Source organism: Kogia breviceps, chromosome 15, assembly GCF_026419965.1.
Source record: "Kogia breviceps isolate mKogBre1 chromosome 15, mKogBre1 haplotype 1, whole genome shotgun sequence".
Classification (NCBI taxonomy): Eukaryota; Metazoa; Chordata; class Mammalia; order Artiodactyla; family Physeteridae; genus Kogia; species Kogia breviceps.
The window spans coordinates 80,939,602-80,955,959 of record NC_081324.1 but is presented as its reverse complement, the minus strand read 5'-3'; the positions used below and the strand labels follow the sequence as shown (position 1 = coordinate 80,955,959).

Below are 16,358 nucleotides of genomic sequence, written 5' to 3'. Positions count from 1 at the left end.
CAAAAACTGGTTTTTAAATTCATTTGCCACCATGAAAATATGGGGGCTTGTCACATAAAAATCGTGATTTTTTTTGTATTAATATATTCTTTTTTATTTTTATTTAATATTGGAGTACAGTTGATTAACAAAGTTGTGTTAGTTTCAGGTGTACGGCAAAGTGATTCAGTTGTACATGTACATGTATCTATTCTTTTTCAAATTCTTTTCCCATGTAGGTTATTACAGAGTTCCCTGTGCTATACAATAGGTCCTTGTTGGTTATCTATTTTAAATATGCAGTGTGTACATATCAATCCCAAACCCCTAATCTACCCCTCCCCCCAACCCTTCCCCCTCCGGTAACCGTAAGTTTGTTCTCTATGTTATGAGTCTGTTTCTGTTTTGTGAATGAGTTCAACTGTATCATTTTTTTAGATTCCACATATAAGCGATGTTATATGACATGTCTTTCTCTGTCTGACTTCACTTAGTACGATCATCTCCAAGTCCATCCATGTTGCTGCAAATGGCATCATTTCATTCTTTTTTATGGCTGAGTAATATTCCATTGTACATATGTGCCACATCTTCTTTATCCATTCATCTGTCAATGGACATTTAGGTTGCTTCCATGTCATGGCTATTGTAAACAGCGCTGCAGTGAACACTGGGGTACATGTATCCTTTCGAACCGTGTTTTTCACCCGATATATGTCCAGGAGTGGGTTAGATCATGTGGTAACTCTATTTTTAGTTTCTTAAGGAACCTCCATACTGTTCTCCATGGTGGCTGTATGAATTTACATTCCCACCAGTGGTGTAAGAGGGTTCCCTTTTCTCCACACCCTCTCCAGCATTTATTGTTTGTAGACCTTTGGATGATGGCCATTCTGACTGGTGTGAGGTGATATCTCATTGTGGTTTTGAGTTGCGTTTCTCTAATAATTAGCAACGTTGAGCATCTTTTCATGTGCCTCTTGGCCATCTGAATGTCTTCTTTGGAGAAATGTCTATTTAGGTCTTCTGCCCATTTTTTTTTTCCCCACGGTACACGGGCCTCTCACTGTTGTGGCCTCTCCGGTTGCGGAGCACAGGCTCCGGACGCGCAGGCTCAGCGGCCACGGCTCACGGGCCCAGCCGCTCCACGGCATGTGGGATCTTCCCGGACCGGGGCACGAACCCGTGTCCCCTGCATCGGCAGGCGGCCTCTCAACCGCTGCACCACCAGGGAAGCCCTTCTGCCCATTTTTTGATCGGGTTGTTGGTTTTTTTGATATTGAGCTGCATGAGCTGTTTGTAAATTCTGGAGATTAATTCCTTGTCAGTAGCATCGTTTGCACATATTTTCTCCCATTCTGTGGGTTGTCTTTTTGTTTTGTTTATGGTTTCCTTTTCTGTGCAAAAGCATTTGAGTTTAATTCGGTCCCTTTTGTTTATTTATTTTTTAAAAATTTCCATTACTCTAGGAGACGAATCGAAAAAGATATTGCTGCGATTATGTCAAAAAGTGTTCTCTCTAAGAGTTTCATAGTATCCAGTCTTACATTTAGGTCTTTAATGCATTTTGAGTTTATTTTTGTGTATGGTGTTAAAGCATGTTCTAATTTCATTAAAAATCTCAATTACTGGCTTCACTGGAAACCAGTAAGATCTGGCCGCACGGGGCCCAAATTGCAACATGACAGCAGCTGGCTGAGAAGCGGCCCTCCCCATTAGGACACGTGCCCACGATTTGCCTCTGTCTGCACCTGCAACACCTGCCCGGGTCCTGTGGGCATCTTGGTTGATGATTGTGCTGTGGGCTCCAACAAAGGAAGATGGAAGGATTGGAATACACTTTCCACTCATTGCAGCAGGTGGAAGCCGGTTAGACTCTGGGGTCTAGATCTGAGGAGCTGAGATTGTGCCCTGCCCCAATCGGGGGCCACAGGCCGTGGCCCTAAGACCAGCCAGTTTACAAGCTGTGCCCACCTCAGTGGAGTGTGTGAGTGGCGGGTGCCTCTAGACTCCTGACGGGAAAATGCCAAGAGGGGCTTTCTGGTGACCAACACAGCAGCGCCCCTTTCCCAGCTGTATAACTAGGGCCTCGGTCTCACCATCTGTAAAATGGGAGTATCGCGGCAGCCAACTCAGAGGGTCGTTATCAGGAATGAGGATGCATGTAAAACACATAAGACAGTGTGTGGCACCTAAGGGCTCAGTATTCCGTACTGTTTTCATGAGTGGGGGTTGGGTTCCTTCAACCCATGGTGGTGAGTCTCTCTGTGTATCAAGCTGCAGGAGGTTTGTTTTTCCTTGACCAATAACGTCAAGAGAGTTCCCTAAGTGGCATTAAACATTATTCACCCGTGAGCCAAGGGCACGTGGCATCCCAAGACAGACCTTTCCTCTTTGTCTGGAAAACTTCCGATCACCCCAGTTTTTCCACATGTCCTTGCGGTGGGAATGAAATGATGAGTGGACCTCCTCCTTGGTTAGGATAACTAACTGCTCCAAAGTAAAGCCAAAGGCAGGCCCTTTGGACACTTGGTTTGCAGCTCTGGAGGTCAGAAGTCAGAAATCCTCAGGATGTGGCCGCGGGTTGTAGGTGGGGGCGGGAGTGGAGGAGGAAGCCTCATCTGACACACACAAGCCACCTAAGAACCTGTAGAAGTAGGTGCCCCCTGGGCTCTGGGAACCAAAGCTCCCTCTGGACCATTAGCTTTGGTGTTGACATTGTGTCTGCAGTCGCTGTCCATCTGGAGTAGAAAATGCAGCAAAAACACAGAAATGTGGAATTCTGAACTAGGGACCATGGGAGAGCAAGAGTGGAGAGACCAGAGAGGAATGAGAAGAAAGGGGAGGTCTTACAGGCAGAGGCAAGTTTAGATCAGGGAACAGAAGGGAGGAGAGAGCTGAGCTGGGGGCAATGTGGTGACTGTTCATCCAGGTAATAAGTATAGATTGAGTACCTGCTGTGTGCTCGGTGCTTCAATGGTGGAAACACCACGAGAGTGTGAATAGGGGGGTCCCCGGAAGGCTTCCTGGAGGAGGAGGCATCTCAGCTGACACCTGAAAGACAATAGGATTTAGAGAAGCATAAGAGGAGAGCAGAAGGAATAGCTGGCAAGACATGGGACAGGGACAAGAACATGGGGAAACAAATCCAAAGGAGGCTAGAATTTGAGGTGGAGGGAGGAAGAGAGACAAGGGCTAGATCCTGAAGCCCCCTAGGGCATGGTGGGAAATAAGCCTTTCTCCTGAGGGCACTGGGGAGCCATGGGTGGTATGAGGCAGGGGGTTGCTGTGGTCAGACTTGCACTTCCAGGAGGTTAGGAGGTTCCATCTGCCTGAGGAGATGGCAGACCAAAGGAGAGTAGCCGGGCCCACTCCCAGTGCAGGCCCTGACCTCGGGCTTTTGCGGTCCTTGCTTCCCAGCCCTGCCCTCCTTTTCTTCCTAATTAAGCTGCTCGCATCCGGCCAGCAGCCCCACCTCCCATCATCTCCTGGTGAATGAAAAAGCTAGACCTCACCTGGCTGACTGGCCCGTGACCGCTGGCACAGCTATCCTAGAAATCACTCTAAAGGCCAGAGCTCCACAGCTAAAGCACAGAGTGTGTGTTGCTTTGCAGGGACCCAGGAGGCTGGAGCCACCTCTCAAAACCCCAGAGCAGTAGAAATGGGGCAGGGACCACCCTGACTCGCTTGGGCAACAATGAGGGGGATAAAACAGTTGATCTCTTTATCTTTAATGGTCTGTGACCTTCTCCAGCCCCCTAGGGTATAGTTATTAAAAACAATGGCTTTGAACTCATCCTGGCCTGGGGTTGACTCTCTACTATGAGGTAACCTGAGGACCCTTTAATGAGATTCAGTTCCCTTATCTGTAAAATGGACATGATCATAATAGTATCTACCTGTATTTGTTGTCTATTACTGCATAACAACCCAAAACTTAGTGGCTTAAAACAATAAACATTTATCTCACAATCTCTGTGGGTCAGGAATTTGGGAGTGGCTTGACTGGGTGGCTCTGGCTCCTTGGTCTCTCATGAGATTACAGTTAAGCTGTCAGCCATGGCTACTGTCATCTGAAGGCTGTTCTGGGGCTGGAGAATCCACTCCCAAGAAGGCACACTCAGATGATGGTGGGTGAACAGGTGCTGGCTGTTGGCTGGGCATTTCAGTTCCTCTGCAAGTGGCCCTCTCCACAGGGCTGCTTGAGCATCCTTACAACATGGCAGCTAAGAGTGAGCAAGGCAGAGGCTGTGGTGTCTTCTATAACCTAGATTTGGAAGCCCCACTGTCACTTCCACAGTATCCTCTTGGCTACACAGGTTAGCCGTTATTCAGTGTGGGAAGGGACTTGACAAGGGTGTGTACCCCAGGAGGCAAGGATCATCAGGGAGGCTGGCTACCACACTGCCTTATACGTTTCTTTGAAGATTAAATGAGCATTTCTTAAGCTATGGTTCTAAAATCCCTTGTTTCCTACTCAAAATGCAGATTCCTGGGTCCTGCTCCAACCTCCTGACCAAAATTCCTGGAGCCAGAGCCCAGGAACCTGCATTTTAAGAACTACCCTCACACACACCAGTTGATTCAGACATCATAGGTCTCAGTAAATGGGAGGCAGTTCTTATTCATTTTGCTTTGTTTGGCCTCACTGTGTGTGCCAGGCCCTACGAAGGATGCTGGTGAAACAGAAGAGCATAGGAGTACAGAACAAACATTCACTGGGTGTCTTGGTGTAGTCGGTAACTGTTGGGTTGAAAGAAATTGTGATCCACTTAAAAATGTGCAAACAGTTTACTGGGAAGATCCAGAGTAAACCTTGTGAAACCCAAAGGCAGGAAATTCACCCAGGCTTCGGAACACTGCAGTCTATCTTGAGCCGTTTGTTCTGTCTCTAAGGCCGCCTCATACCCGACTTAGTCTGTCCATCCATACACCCCCCCAACACCCACTCCCCGCCGATTCAAAATTCCCTGGACCCTGATTGGCTCAGCCTGTGTCTCGGGACCAACTCCTGCCCAAGCAGCTGTGGTCAGGGAGCGTAGAATCGCGTGAGCTGAATGGGCACGGGAGGCAATTTTTGACATACCTGTGCCGGGCACTGTGCCAGGCCTTGGGGGCACATGGGAGGCAGACCTGTCCCTGCTCTCAAGGAGCTGCAGTCTAGGGGGTCTACTTGTGCCACCCCAGGATTTCTTGGCCCCATAACTAGAGAAACAATGACCATAGTGCCCTGAACAATGAAGAGAGGACAGTGGCAGCAGCCCCGGTACCCAAGTGCTTTCAGAGCTGCACGTGGCAAGAACAGACAGAGCCATGGCCGCAAGCACGGGTAGACCAAGCCGAGGCAGTTTTGACCCCTCTGTCAGGAGCGGGCAACTGTTTTGAAACTGTAAGTGAAAAACAGTTCATGGGCCCAGTCCTCATCAGAAAATGCGAAACCTGCAGCTGGGCTTAAGCGGTTTATCGTTTTACTGCCATGGAAGTTATTTTGAAGGCTGCGATTTTAGAAGTTGGGACAAGTAGCAAGGCCTTTCTATAACAAAGTTTATGTAAGGTGAGGTAAGGTGATCTGGGGAGGGATTGGGTGAGGGGGGAGTGGACAGTTGGCACCAGATCTAGCCAGAGTAGAGACAAAACAGCCCTGTTGAGGAACATACGAGATACTGAGCCACAAGTGGGGGAGGCAGAGAGTGCTATTCTTTCAATATTTGTCTACTCAGAAGAGGAGAGAGGAAGGCATCCATAGAGAAGATGAGGAAAACAGTGGCCCTTCTACTGTGCTAGAGAATCCCACTCTAGCCCTAACCTTCACCCCAGTGAGCTGACAACAGCCCTGTCTGTGGCTGGCTACCCAGAGCCACCACGCTTCTTCAAGGGAACAGCTGCAGTCACTCAAGCTTATCCGTTAGGAAGCCTCTGGCTGCAAATAACAAAAAATGTCCCCCTCAAAGCTTTACACATTTATTACCTCAAACAGCAAGACTTCCAGAAGAAGGGCAGGTTCTCAGTTCCATTGATCAGCAGGTCAAGGATATTTTCAAGTGTGTGCTAAACTCAGCAGGGGATATTTTCCTTAACGTGGCCTACTTCATGATCACAAGATGGCTACCATGGCTCCAGGCTTCAGACATAACTTACTTCCAGAGTTCTTCATTGTGTCTCTTTTTAGAAGCAAGAACACCCTTCCACTCTTTTATGTATATATATATATATATATATATATATATATATATATATATATATATATTTTTGGCTGCAGCTTGCGGGATCCTAGTTCCCCAAACAGGGATCAAACCCGGGCCCTCAGCACTGAATGCACAGTCCCAGCCCCTGGACCACTGAGGAATTCCCTGTATATATCTTTTTTTAAAATATAAGTTTCAGGTGCCCAGCATTAATAATTCGACATCTATATACACTAAAAGTGATCACCACCACAAATCTAGTTGTCATCCATCACCATACAGTTGACCCCCTTCACTCATTTCACCCACCCCCAACACACAGCCATTCTTTAGCAGGTCAAGGTTAGCCAGTCCCTGAATATCAAATGGGAGTAGCACAACTGATAGAATTTGACTAATCATTTAGTGTGGATGGATGTTAGGCAGTGAGCCCATAACTTCTGGCCTAATTGCCCTCCTTGAGGCTCTCATCCCCTACCCCAAGCAGCTTCTCAGAATACTCCTTCTGAACACATACGGTGTCCTCCAGCGTTCAAGTGAAGACACCTTCCTCAACTTTGTCACACTCCTGGGATGTTGTGGTCTTCCTTAGGCTCATGCCCCGAACACCTCCCCGGGGTCAAGAGGAAACACTTAGCAGGCGGATGCACAACACTGAGGTACTGACTGACTTGTCCCCCGTCCCCGTCTCATGCCTAAGAAGCCGGGCAGGTGAGGGCTCACCTGTGACCCTCCTTCTTGGGGCTGCCTCTACGGCTATTTCCCCCATTCTGTGCCCCAGGCCTTGCAGTGGCCGCGGTCACAAATGCCACGGGCAGCACCCTGACTCAGCCTATGTGAGGAGGCACTTCCCCAACCCTGTCTGTCAGCTGTGGTCCCAGGAGAGGTGGAAGGAATTACTCAGCATGTACTGGTTGCTCACGAGTAGCATGATTCCCTGACCTCAGTATTTTTCTCGCTCTTTGAACTTGTTCTGCAGACAGAGGACTGTAGGTTGCTCATCCTAAGCCACATTTTCCCGAATGTGCATGATTTTTCCAGGCTGGCAAAAGACATGTGACCAAGCTCTGGATCCACATCAAGAGGACCTAGGGCCTAGTCTATCATACTAGATGAACTTGGGCCAGCCCCTTCCCATCTGTAAATCCTCCATTAGCCCAGCAAACACACTTGAGTCTGAGATAACAGATATACAGCATAAATACTGCCACCATCCGCCCTTTGCTCACAGCAGACATCACTAATCAATCACAGGATATTTCCCTCTGAACTAGCATTGGTGCCGGAATCCTCCTCACTCCAGGTCGGGAGGCAGCCACCAGGAACTGATCAGTGAGAAGAGCCAAATTTTGGTTTTTCCCTTTGGCATCCCTCCCAATTGTCAGGCCTTCAGCCCACAGTTGACTTTTTACCCTCACCTTTACCCCTGCCTTCTCTCCCCTCTGAAAAGGAACTTTGGGACTCCATTTCCTCATATTCCTCTCAAAGACTCTGCCTTTTTTCACAGGATTCCAGAGCTTTATGTCCCTGCTCTGACACTTTTCAGCTGTGTGAACTTGGCAGATTTCTTAACCTCTCTGAGCCTCAGTTTACTCATCTGTAAAAGGGGGCCACTATCTGCCACAGAGGTTGTAAGAATGTGCCTGACAGAGCAACAGCCAGGGAGCACTCAGCACACTCGAGTCACTTCTCTTGGAGGGCCTGCTCCTGGCTCCGCCAGGCACATCAATCCGGGACTTTGATGGGGGGAAAAGAATGATATAACCAGCCATTACTTGACAAACCTTTGTTTATTTTATTTTAGCCTTTATATCCCTCTCCCAGGCTGCCTGATATCTCTCCCCCACCCATCTCCAGAGGCAGCCTGACCGCAGGTTGTGCTTTTGGGGTGGGTGGGGGGAGATTGTACCTTTAGTGCCTGTAAACCTGCACCAGGACTGGGGCCAGCACCTCACCACACCAGCTAGGTCTGGCCAGGACATGGGCACTGGGCAGTTCCTAACACCCCCTGAGACCCAAAGCCTGTGGACAAGAGCTGCCATCCCCATCCCCACCACTGAGGACTTGGGGAAGAGGGGCATGGAAAGCGTACCAAGACCCCCAGAGCACCTGCAGGAGAGCAGGGCTTGCCAGGGAGAAGGCAAAGAACCAGGTGAGATTCTTGAGGTTCCTGTGTCTCCAGCCAAGGCTCCTTGCCCTCTCCCTGGGGGCAGTGCCAACTATCCCCCCCTCCCTCACTGGCCAAACCCAGAACCAGGCACCCTATCCCTTCCCACCAGCCAACAAGGAACAAAAGCAGTGAAAACACCAAGCTTTGTTGCTAGGAAAAAAACACCCTAAGTATTTAAATTAAAACTGAAGCTCCAGTCAACTGGGCCAGCAGTGAGCTGGTGACTGCAGACACACAGACAGCCCCCCCCATTCTTCCCCAAGGCCCAAGGACTCCAAAGGCAGCAGGAAGGGGCTAAGGGCCGAGTCTGTCTGTCACCAAGAGGGAGCCTCAGGGGAAATAAAGATTAGGGCAGGGGTGTCCTCAGGGGGCCCCAATTTGGGGGCACTGAGGACTGTAAACATGACCCAGCTTGAGGGCCGGGGGTGTCCCAGCCCCCCGAGATTCTCCCTGGATGAAGAACGGCCACTGTAGTGAGTGAAAAACAGAAGTTGGTCTCGAAGCAAAGCGAGACCTGGTCTCCCTCTTGGAATATTGTGGGCGAGAAGGGGGCTGAGTCTGTGAGCTCAGAGAGGGGCTGCGATGGAGGGAGAGGGTTCTGGAAGCCAAATATGGCTTTGCAGCTGCTTCTTTGCCCCTATCAGATTGGCACCTGGGCCCTTTCTGGGCCGTGAGTCAGCTCATGGCCCCTCCTCCCTAGGGGAACCTGCTGGGAAGTCAGCTCAGGCCACAGCTGCCCAGCCCAGGACCGGACAAGGTCAGGCGAGCTCCCGAGAGGCCCAGGCCCCGCCCCAGGCTGGCTTCGGGAAAAGACAGAGGATGTGGCTAAGGAGTGCTGGGGGAGCCTGAGGGCTGCCACAGGAGCACAGACATGGCCCGAGGCCAGAGGGCCGCTACGATCCCAGGAGCACCACCTCAAGGCCTGGCTGAGGCCCCGGGGAAAGTGCTGCCTCAGCCTCACTCCGGGCCGGGAGCCCCGGGGACCAGGCCATCTCACGGTGCTGGGCGCACACGAAAGCCCACGCTTATGGAGGCAGGCAGGCAGGCAGCCGGCATCCAGGCAGCTCCTTCGGCGGGCCTGGGAGCCACAGGGTCAGGCCCAGGTGTAGTGTAGCACAGCCCAGCTTCCCGTCCTTGTAAGGCCCAGTCTGGAGCCTCTGGACCAGCGCTGACTGGGCCTGGGCCTTCCAGGCCAGATCCTCCCAGGTCCCAGCTGCCCCCATGGAGGCCTGTTGCCAGCAGCAAGCCTCGGCTAGGTGATTTGGGACAGGCGACCGAGGCACCTGCAGGGCTGGGTTGGGGGCTACAGCTCCCACAAAACCAGCCCTCCGGCTGCTTGAGGATCACCCAGGGCCTGGATTCTCCTGAGAATCAGGCATGATGGCCTCCTCAAGGCTGGGCTTTCTCTGAATGACAGAGGCCCCAAAGCAGCCCTCAGAACCCAGCATCTTCTCCGAGCCTGAGTCCCCGAGAGCAGACCAGGCAGGACCTCAGGGCTTTCGCCGACTGCAGCCGCCCTCAGGACCAGGTCCCCGTGTCTCGGGGCTGGGCTTGTCAGAGCAGGGCCTGGGGCTGCAGTGGCACCAGAAACCAGGACCAGTGCCGACCTCAAGGCTGGCCTTGACCGCTTCCCCTTGGTTCCGGCCCTCGGCGCTATCCTCAGGGCTGGGCCTGGCTGCGCAGCCACTGGCCCCTCAGCGCCCTGACCTCCTGCCCGTACCACTCGTGCAGCTGGGCGAAGGAGGCCGAGTCGAGAGGCCCGCTGCGCGCCGAGGCCCCCCGGCGGGGCGGCAGTGGCGGGGGCTCGGGGCCGGGCCGGGCGCTGGGGGCGGCGCCAGCGGGCGTCTCCGCGCTCCACACCGCACAGCCGTTCTCTTTGGGCGGGAGCGCGCGGGGTCGGCGGGGCGGGACTGGGCCGCCGCCTGCGCGCACGGCCGCCAGCTGCTGCTCCAGCTCGCGCACCACCAGCCGCAGGTAGTCGAAGCTGGCCCGTGACAGCGCCTTCACCCAGCCCTCCATGGCGGCCTGGCTCTCGGCCGCCAGCACGTAGGTGCGGGCCCGGGCCCCAGCGAAGCGCACGGCGAAGGCGAACTCCTCGGCCGCCTCCACCAGCTCCACGGTGCAGCCCTCCAGGATGATGACGCCCACGGGCTCACGGCTGGCCGCGTCCTCGAAGTAGAAGAGCATGTTGCCCCGCAGTACAAACCAGCGGCGGTGGTAGGCCGCATGCCGGCCGCCCTTCTTGTACAGGAAGCCCGCGTTGTCGGCCGGGGCGTCGCAGGTGGCGTAGAAGGCCAGGCTGCGCTCGTTCAGCTTCATGGCGGCGGGGCCTGGGGGCTCGGGACCTGTCCCCACCGGGGCGGCGGTTATTCACACAGCCACTGCCTCGGGTGATCTCACACCACCCTCGGCTGCCACAGCACTCATCACCCCCGTTTCACAGATGAGGAAACTGAGGCTCAAGGACCAGAAGCAGCCTGCCCAGACTCACACAACTCTTCAGGAGCACAGCCAGGACTCGAACCCGGGTCTGACCGGCCCCAGAAGCCAGACTGGTAACTCTCCTGCTGTCCTACCTCCCCCAAATAATGTTGAGGATTCTTAAGGCATGCTAAGCATTTTATATATATTAACTCATTTAATCGCAAAACAAACCTTAGGTGGCAGGGACTAGCGTTACCCCTGTTTGACAGATGGGGAAACAAAGTTCAGAGAGGTTAGGCACTGGCCCAAGGCCAAAAAGCAAGTTGGGCTAAGCTAAAATTCAAACCCAGGCCTCATTTCAGCCGCTGCTGTTTCCATCATCCCCAGGTTCCAGACCAGCTGACCTTTTGTGGTCAGGTTCCAGCTCTGCTGATTTCCTAACTTATCTTTGATTTGCGGGGCGGGTCCATGAAACAGGGATGAACAGAACCTATTTCAGAGGACTGCATGGACTTCATTCATCAAACATTTATTAAGCACCTACTGTGTTCCAGGCACTATTCTAGGCACTAGCAGTAAACAAGATGGAGAGGGTTGCTGCCCTCTCGGTGCTGATGTGCAAGTGGCAGGTGAAGGGAGCAGACAATTAACAGAGTACGTTATCTGTACTTTAACAGATAAAGGCCAGATGGTCTTAAGTGGTCTGGAAAATATAAGACAGGGAGGGGGTAAGGAGTGTTAAGGACAAAAGGAGTGTTTGATTTTAAGGGGGGGGAGGGTCGGCGTCAAGAAAGGTTGTCCTGAGAAGGTGACATCTGAGCAGAGACCTGAAGGAGGTGAGGGAGGGAACCCCTGGGACACGCCAAGCAGAGGGAGTAGCAAGTGCCAGGCCCTGAGGTAGGAACCTGCTAGTGTGCTTGAGGAGGTTGGTGAAGCTGGAGCAGAGTGAGGAAGAGGAGAGGTGGGTAATGCAGTCACGGTGGCAGAAAAGACTGTTACGAAATAATGCAGATAAAGGGCCCAGGGCTTGGCCCGCACTTACAGGGAGGGGCTGAGGAGAGAGCATTGTGTACCCATTTGAAGTAGAGGAATCTAACTCTATGCACTTGGCCACAGTGACCTTACCACTTTCCTCCAAGGAGTATATGATGAGGGAAACACTGGCCAGGTAGGACTCAGGTGGCACATGGGTCCCCAAGGTGGCTACACCCTCCCTTTGGGTTTTCCATGGCCACTCTGCAAATGTACCTTGTGCTCCTGCTTCAAAATCTCACTCTACATAGGACATTGGCCACATTGTTCAAGAAGGAAAGTATATGAAGTCGCTGGAATGCAGTGGGTGCTCAGTTAATGTTCATTCCCCAACCTGGGCAGTGCCTTAGGACCTGGAGGAATGAGATATGGGTGGTGGCTCTCCAGGGAGCAGCTAGCCACAGTGGGGCCCAGACAGGCAACCTGACCCAGGGCGGAGGAGGCAATTGCTCCCAACCCAATCCACCTCATCTCACCAGCCTATACAGTCAAGAAAGGCTTCCTGGAAGAGGCAACATGAGCCGTGATTTAGTGCCTGTCCTGACCTAGCAGCTGACCTGACCAAGGCCACAACCCCTGAACACTCAGGGTGTTTAATCTCTGCTCTACATCCCTGAGCTGTGTGACTTCAGACATGGGCCTCCCCTCTCTGAGCCTCAGTTTCTCTGCAAAATGGGAGGGATTCCTCCCTACCCCCGCAACAACTCCCATGTGGACCCCAGCCCCATTTCTCACAGGAACCACCCACCCTACTCGCCCCATTTCCCTCCTACCTCTCAGGCCACTGTTCACTTCCCTGCCCTCTGCTCGGTTCTGGTTTCGGCTTGCTCTTCTCTGGGTTCAAATGTCAGCTCTGTAGTGTCCAGGCTGTGTGACCCCAGGCAAGCTTTAAGCCTCTCTGGGCCTCTGCTTCCACATCTGTAAAATGGGATCATAACAGCACCTAAGTCGGGGTTGTTGTGACAATGACACAGTGGCTACATAGAAGCACTAAGCACGGTGCCAGGCACAGCTGTGTGCTTAGCTGTGGTAGCTGATGACGTTCTTCTCAGCCTCTCCAAATGCGCCCCTCAGTGCTCTCTGTCTTGGCAAAAGGCCCTTGGTTTCCCTCCACCTCCACATATGATCACTCATCAAGTCCACTTCATCCCCTCCCCACCTCTTCCAAAATCAGTGGCCTCATCTCTGCTCATTGCCACCTCCATTCTAGGTCCCCCATCGTGGCTTGCCTGGACAGCTACAGTAGCTTCCTCACTGGTCTCCCTTCCTCCACCATTGCCCGTTCCTTGTCCGTGTTGTTCAGGGTAAGATCATAACTCCTTCCTAGGCCCCTCCCCTGGCCCCCCAGAGGATCCATTCCCCAAAGAGGGATCCTATTAAAACTAAACCCAATCACACCCCTCCCCTACTCTAAACCCTCCCATGGCTCCCTCCTTCTCTCAGTATAAAATTCATTCTTCCCCATGTCTTCCAAGTTCCCTTCCCCTATTTCTTTCCCCCTTACTCACTTGGCTCCAGCCACCCTGGCATCCTTGGTGTTCCTCAAACACCTGAGTGCTTTTGCCCTGGCTGTTCCCGCTACCTGGAATGCCTTCCCTATATCTTCACATGGCCAACTCCTCATCCTTCAGTTTCAGCTTGACCATCACCTCCTCAAGGAGGAGGAGGTCTCAGTATATAAGAGAACCCCCAGTCACTCTCCCATACCTCAGCCTGAAATTACCTGGGTCATTTTTGCCTGCTCTAGGAGGGCAGAGGTTCTTTGTCTGAATTCCAGTGCCTGGCATGTAGTTGGTGCTCAAAAACCTGTAGAATGAATCAAACGGTTACCTACGTAAACCTTTCAACAGCCCCATGAGGAGTCTTTTTTTTTTTTTTTGTGGTACGCGGGCCTCTCACTGTTGTGGCCTCTCCCGTTGCGAAGCACAGGCTCCGGACGCGCAGGCTCAGCGGCCATGGCTCACGGGCCCAGCCGTTCCGCAGCATGTGGGATCTTCCCGGACCGGGGCACGAATCCGTATCCCCTGCATTGGCAGGCGGATTCTCAACCACTGCGCCACCAGGGAAGCCCGCTCCAGGAGGAGTCTTTTCCCCATCCCACATTCATGGATGTGGGAACTGAGACACAGAGAGCTTAAGTAACTTGCCCAAAGGTACAATTCTGTGCCTAGAATCTCATGCTCTAGGCAACCAGCCCAAAGAGGCTGATCTTGGAGTCTCACCACCCATTAAGGCCAAAGGAAGAGCAATTTCCCTCACACTCAGCAGCTCCCCCTCCACGCTGCCACCCCACCCTGAGCCCAAGGTCACCAGCCAGCACAGGACCCCTCTCTGCCCATGGCCCTACCTCCTCCAGCCCAGCAAGAAAGGGGGGGAGGGCAGGAAGCAGCAAGGGCACAGTCTCCAGCCTCTAGGAGGGCCTGGTCCCCGGCTTATCTCGCCCTGCTCGTACACTTTTCCAAGAAGATCAGAGTCCGCTGTGGGCACTGCTGCTAATACAACAGTCCCTGGCCAGGCAGGAAGCTGGCGGGGACCAACCCAGCCCCTCTCTGGTCCCAGAGCCAACTCGCCTCCTCCAGTCCAGGCCGGATGGGTCTTGAGAATACAGCCTCATCTATATTAACATCCATGCCTCTCGGAATTGAAAAGATTAATCCTGAAGATAAATTTTGCAAAATGCTGAGCAGGTGGTGAACACTCAGTCAAGAAGCTGCTAAAAAGGCAAATAATTAGCTCCAGGTCTCCAAGGACACAGACTGCCCAGAAACCAGGACTCTGGGGAAACTGAGGCATGGCATTTTGCCACTCATTTCAAGGAAAGAAGCCAGAACCACATGTCCTGGAGTTGGATCCAGCTGCCACAAGTGTCCCCGAGCAGTGGGCATGTTGGAGAGGGTGTGGCAGGTACAGGCAGAAAAACATGTACTGAGAACCCTGAAGAGTTCCTGTCCAGCGCTGCCCTGGGCAGGGGCCACAAGGAAGCCGGGACCGCCATCCCAGGCCATTGCTCCTAGCTGCCCTCTATCCTTTTGTGTGTGGTGTGTTCCTTAAAGGACAGCCAGAGCCCTGGAAGAGGTGGTCAACGGCAGAATGTGGGAGCCAAGTGGAGCTTTAGTCCTCAGAGTTCCCGCAGCGGCGGAGGTCTTTTATGGGGCTGGAGGGTCATCGGCCAAGTTCGCCTCCTGGAGTTGGGGTCCCTGATGGGAAAAGTACCACTGGCGTGGAATCGCAAATGGACGTATCCCCAGCAGAGACCTCTCCAGACGGCTGGGGGACCCCGAGGCCCATGGCGGCCCGAGCCCGGTCCCGCATATCCTCGCAGGTCAGCCCGAAGGTTCCCCCTCCAGTCCGGCCTTACCTCACGGCGCGGACAAGGGCGACGGCAGCAGTGGCGGGACGGGAGACGCGGAGCCGGGGAGCGGCCCGGCCATGGCCCGGGACCTGCTCGGTTTCGGCGGCGGCAGCGGCGGTGCTTTGTCTCCCGGGCGGCAGCCGGCGCAGCCGCGGGAGAGCGCGGATCAGACGGAAGGAGGCGGGGACAGCCGGACCGTCGGCGACCCACAAACTCGCCTCTTTAACCCTTCCCAACCAGCCCGAGCCGGAGCCGCCCCCGCCTTCGTCCCCCGCTCCCGGATTGGACAACCCGGCCCCGACCCACCCCCGGATTCGCCACACCCTGTGGGCCCGCCCTCGAAACCACTCTTAAAGGAACAGCAAGCGGTTTAGGAATTCCTAGTGTCCTGTTCGAGGAAAGAAGATTGGATCCCAGAGACTCACGCGCTCTCAGGGGTAGGTATAGGGGGCGAATTCGTCCAGAAAAAGCATCGGGGTCCTGGGCGAGACTACTCGCTGAAGCAAGCTTTAAGCCTGGAGTTCGAGCTCCTCCCTCGCTAGGGTTTCCAGATTTAGCAAATTTAACGCCCAGCTAAATTTGAAAAAAACTCTGCTGTAAACGTGTGATTTATTGAAAAGAGATGAATACAGGACATTTCAGGTGTCATGACAAAGTCAATACAGGACTGTTCTATATGGATAGGATGCCTGGCAACCCTATCCCTGGCCCCAGGTGAAGAGGGCAAGTTCTAGAGTTGGGCGGGCTTGGGTTCAGGTCCCAGTAAGTCACATTTAATCACTGTGAGGCCTTAAAGAAATCAATCCACTTCTCTAGCCCTCTGTTTCCTCATCTGTCAAATAAAGACAATCATAGTATATAAAATGCATGGCACACAGTAGATGCTCTCAATAAACAGGAATTGCTGTTCATTTTGTTCTGTCCAAAATAACACAGTTCCAGCTCCCTAGAGCTGTCTTTACTTCCTGCTCTTGCTACCTCGTCCCCACCATCTTCCAGGACTCAATCACTGTCCAGTCCTGGCCTGAGAGCAGGAGAGAAACAGGACAGACCAGGATGATCTATTCATTCTACAGCCTCTCACTAAGCACCTTTGTGTGCCAGGCACTGTGCCAGGTGCTGTCCTTGAGTCAATCAACAAACAAATAAGATGAGACCTAGAAGTGATTCTCTCTAGGAAGACTATAATCCATGGTAGTGGGGTAGAAAGACTGTG

The 16,358-nt window shown here is 53.1% G+C and overlaps 1 protein-coding gene across 4 annotated transcripts; it reads right to left on the bottom strand.

Moving 5' to 3' along the window:
* Positions 1–685: 685 nt before the first annotated feature.
* On the bottom strand, positions 686–15,369 carry PHETA1 (PH domain containing endocytic trafficking adaptor 1). Of its 4 annotated transcripts, XR_009331501.2 has the most exons (5): positions 15,149–15,362; positions 13,514–13,596; positions 12,564–12,708; positions 2,934–3,033; positions 686–2,720 (listed from the first exon to the last, which is right to left on the bottom strand). XR_009331501.2 is itself a non-coding variant. In XM_059040817.2 (4 exons), the coding sequence occupies exon 4, from the start codon at positions 10,651–10,653 to the stop codon at positions 9,994–9,996; it is 660 nt and encodes a 219-aa protein (XP_058896800.1). In that variant the 5' UTR covers positions 10,654–10,679; positions 12,564–12,708; positions 13,514–13,596; positions 15,149–15,369; the 3' UTR covers positions 7,936–9,993. The 4 variants fall into 4 exon arrangements, 2 of the variants coding, with proteins under 2 accessions (XP_058896800.1, XP_066872084.1); XR_010837073.1 differs by lacking the exon at positions 686–2,720 and having other exon boundaries at positions 2,728–3,033; positions 15,149–15,361; XM_059040817.2 differs by lacking the exons at positions 686–2,720; positions 2,934–3,033 and adding an exon at positions 7,936–10,679 and having other exon boundaries at positions 15,149–15,369.
* Positions 15,370–16,358: the final 989 nt, after the last annotated feature.

What these genes read in the sequence shown, in the direction of transcription:
- PHETA1 (XM_059040817.2), bottom strand. Translation starts at nt 10,653, where the DNA reads ATGAAGCTGAACGAGCGCAGCCTGGCCTTCTACGCCACCTGCGACGCC.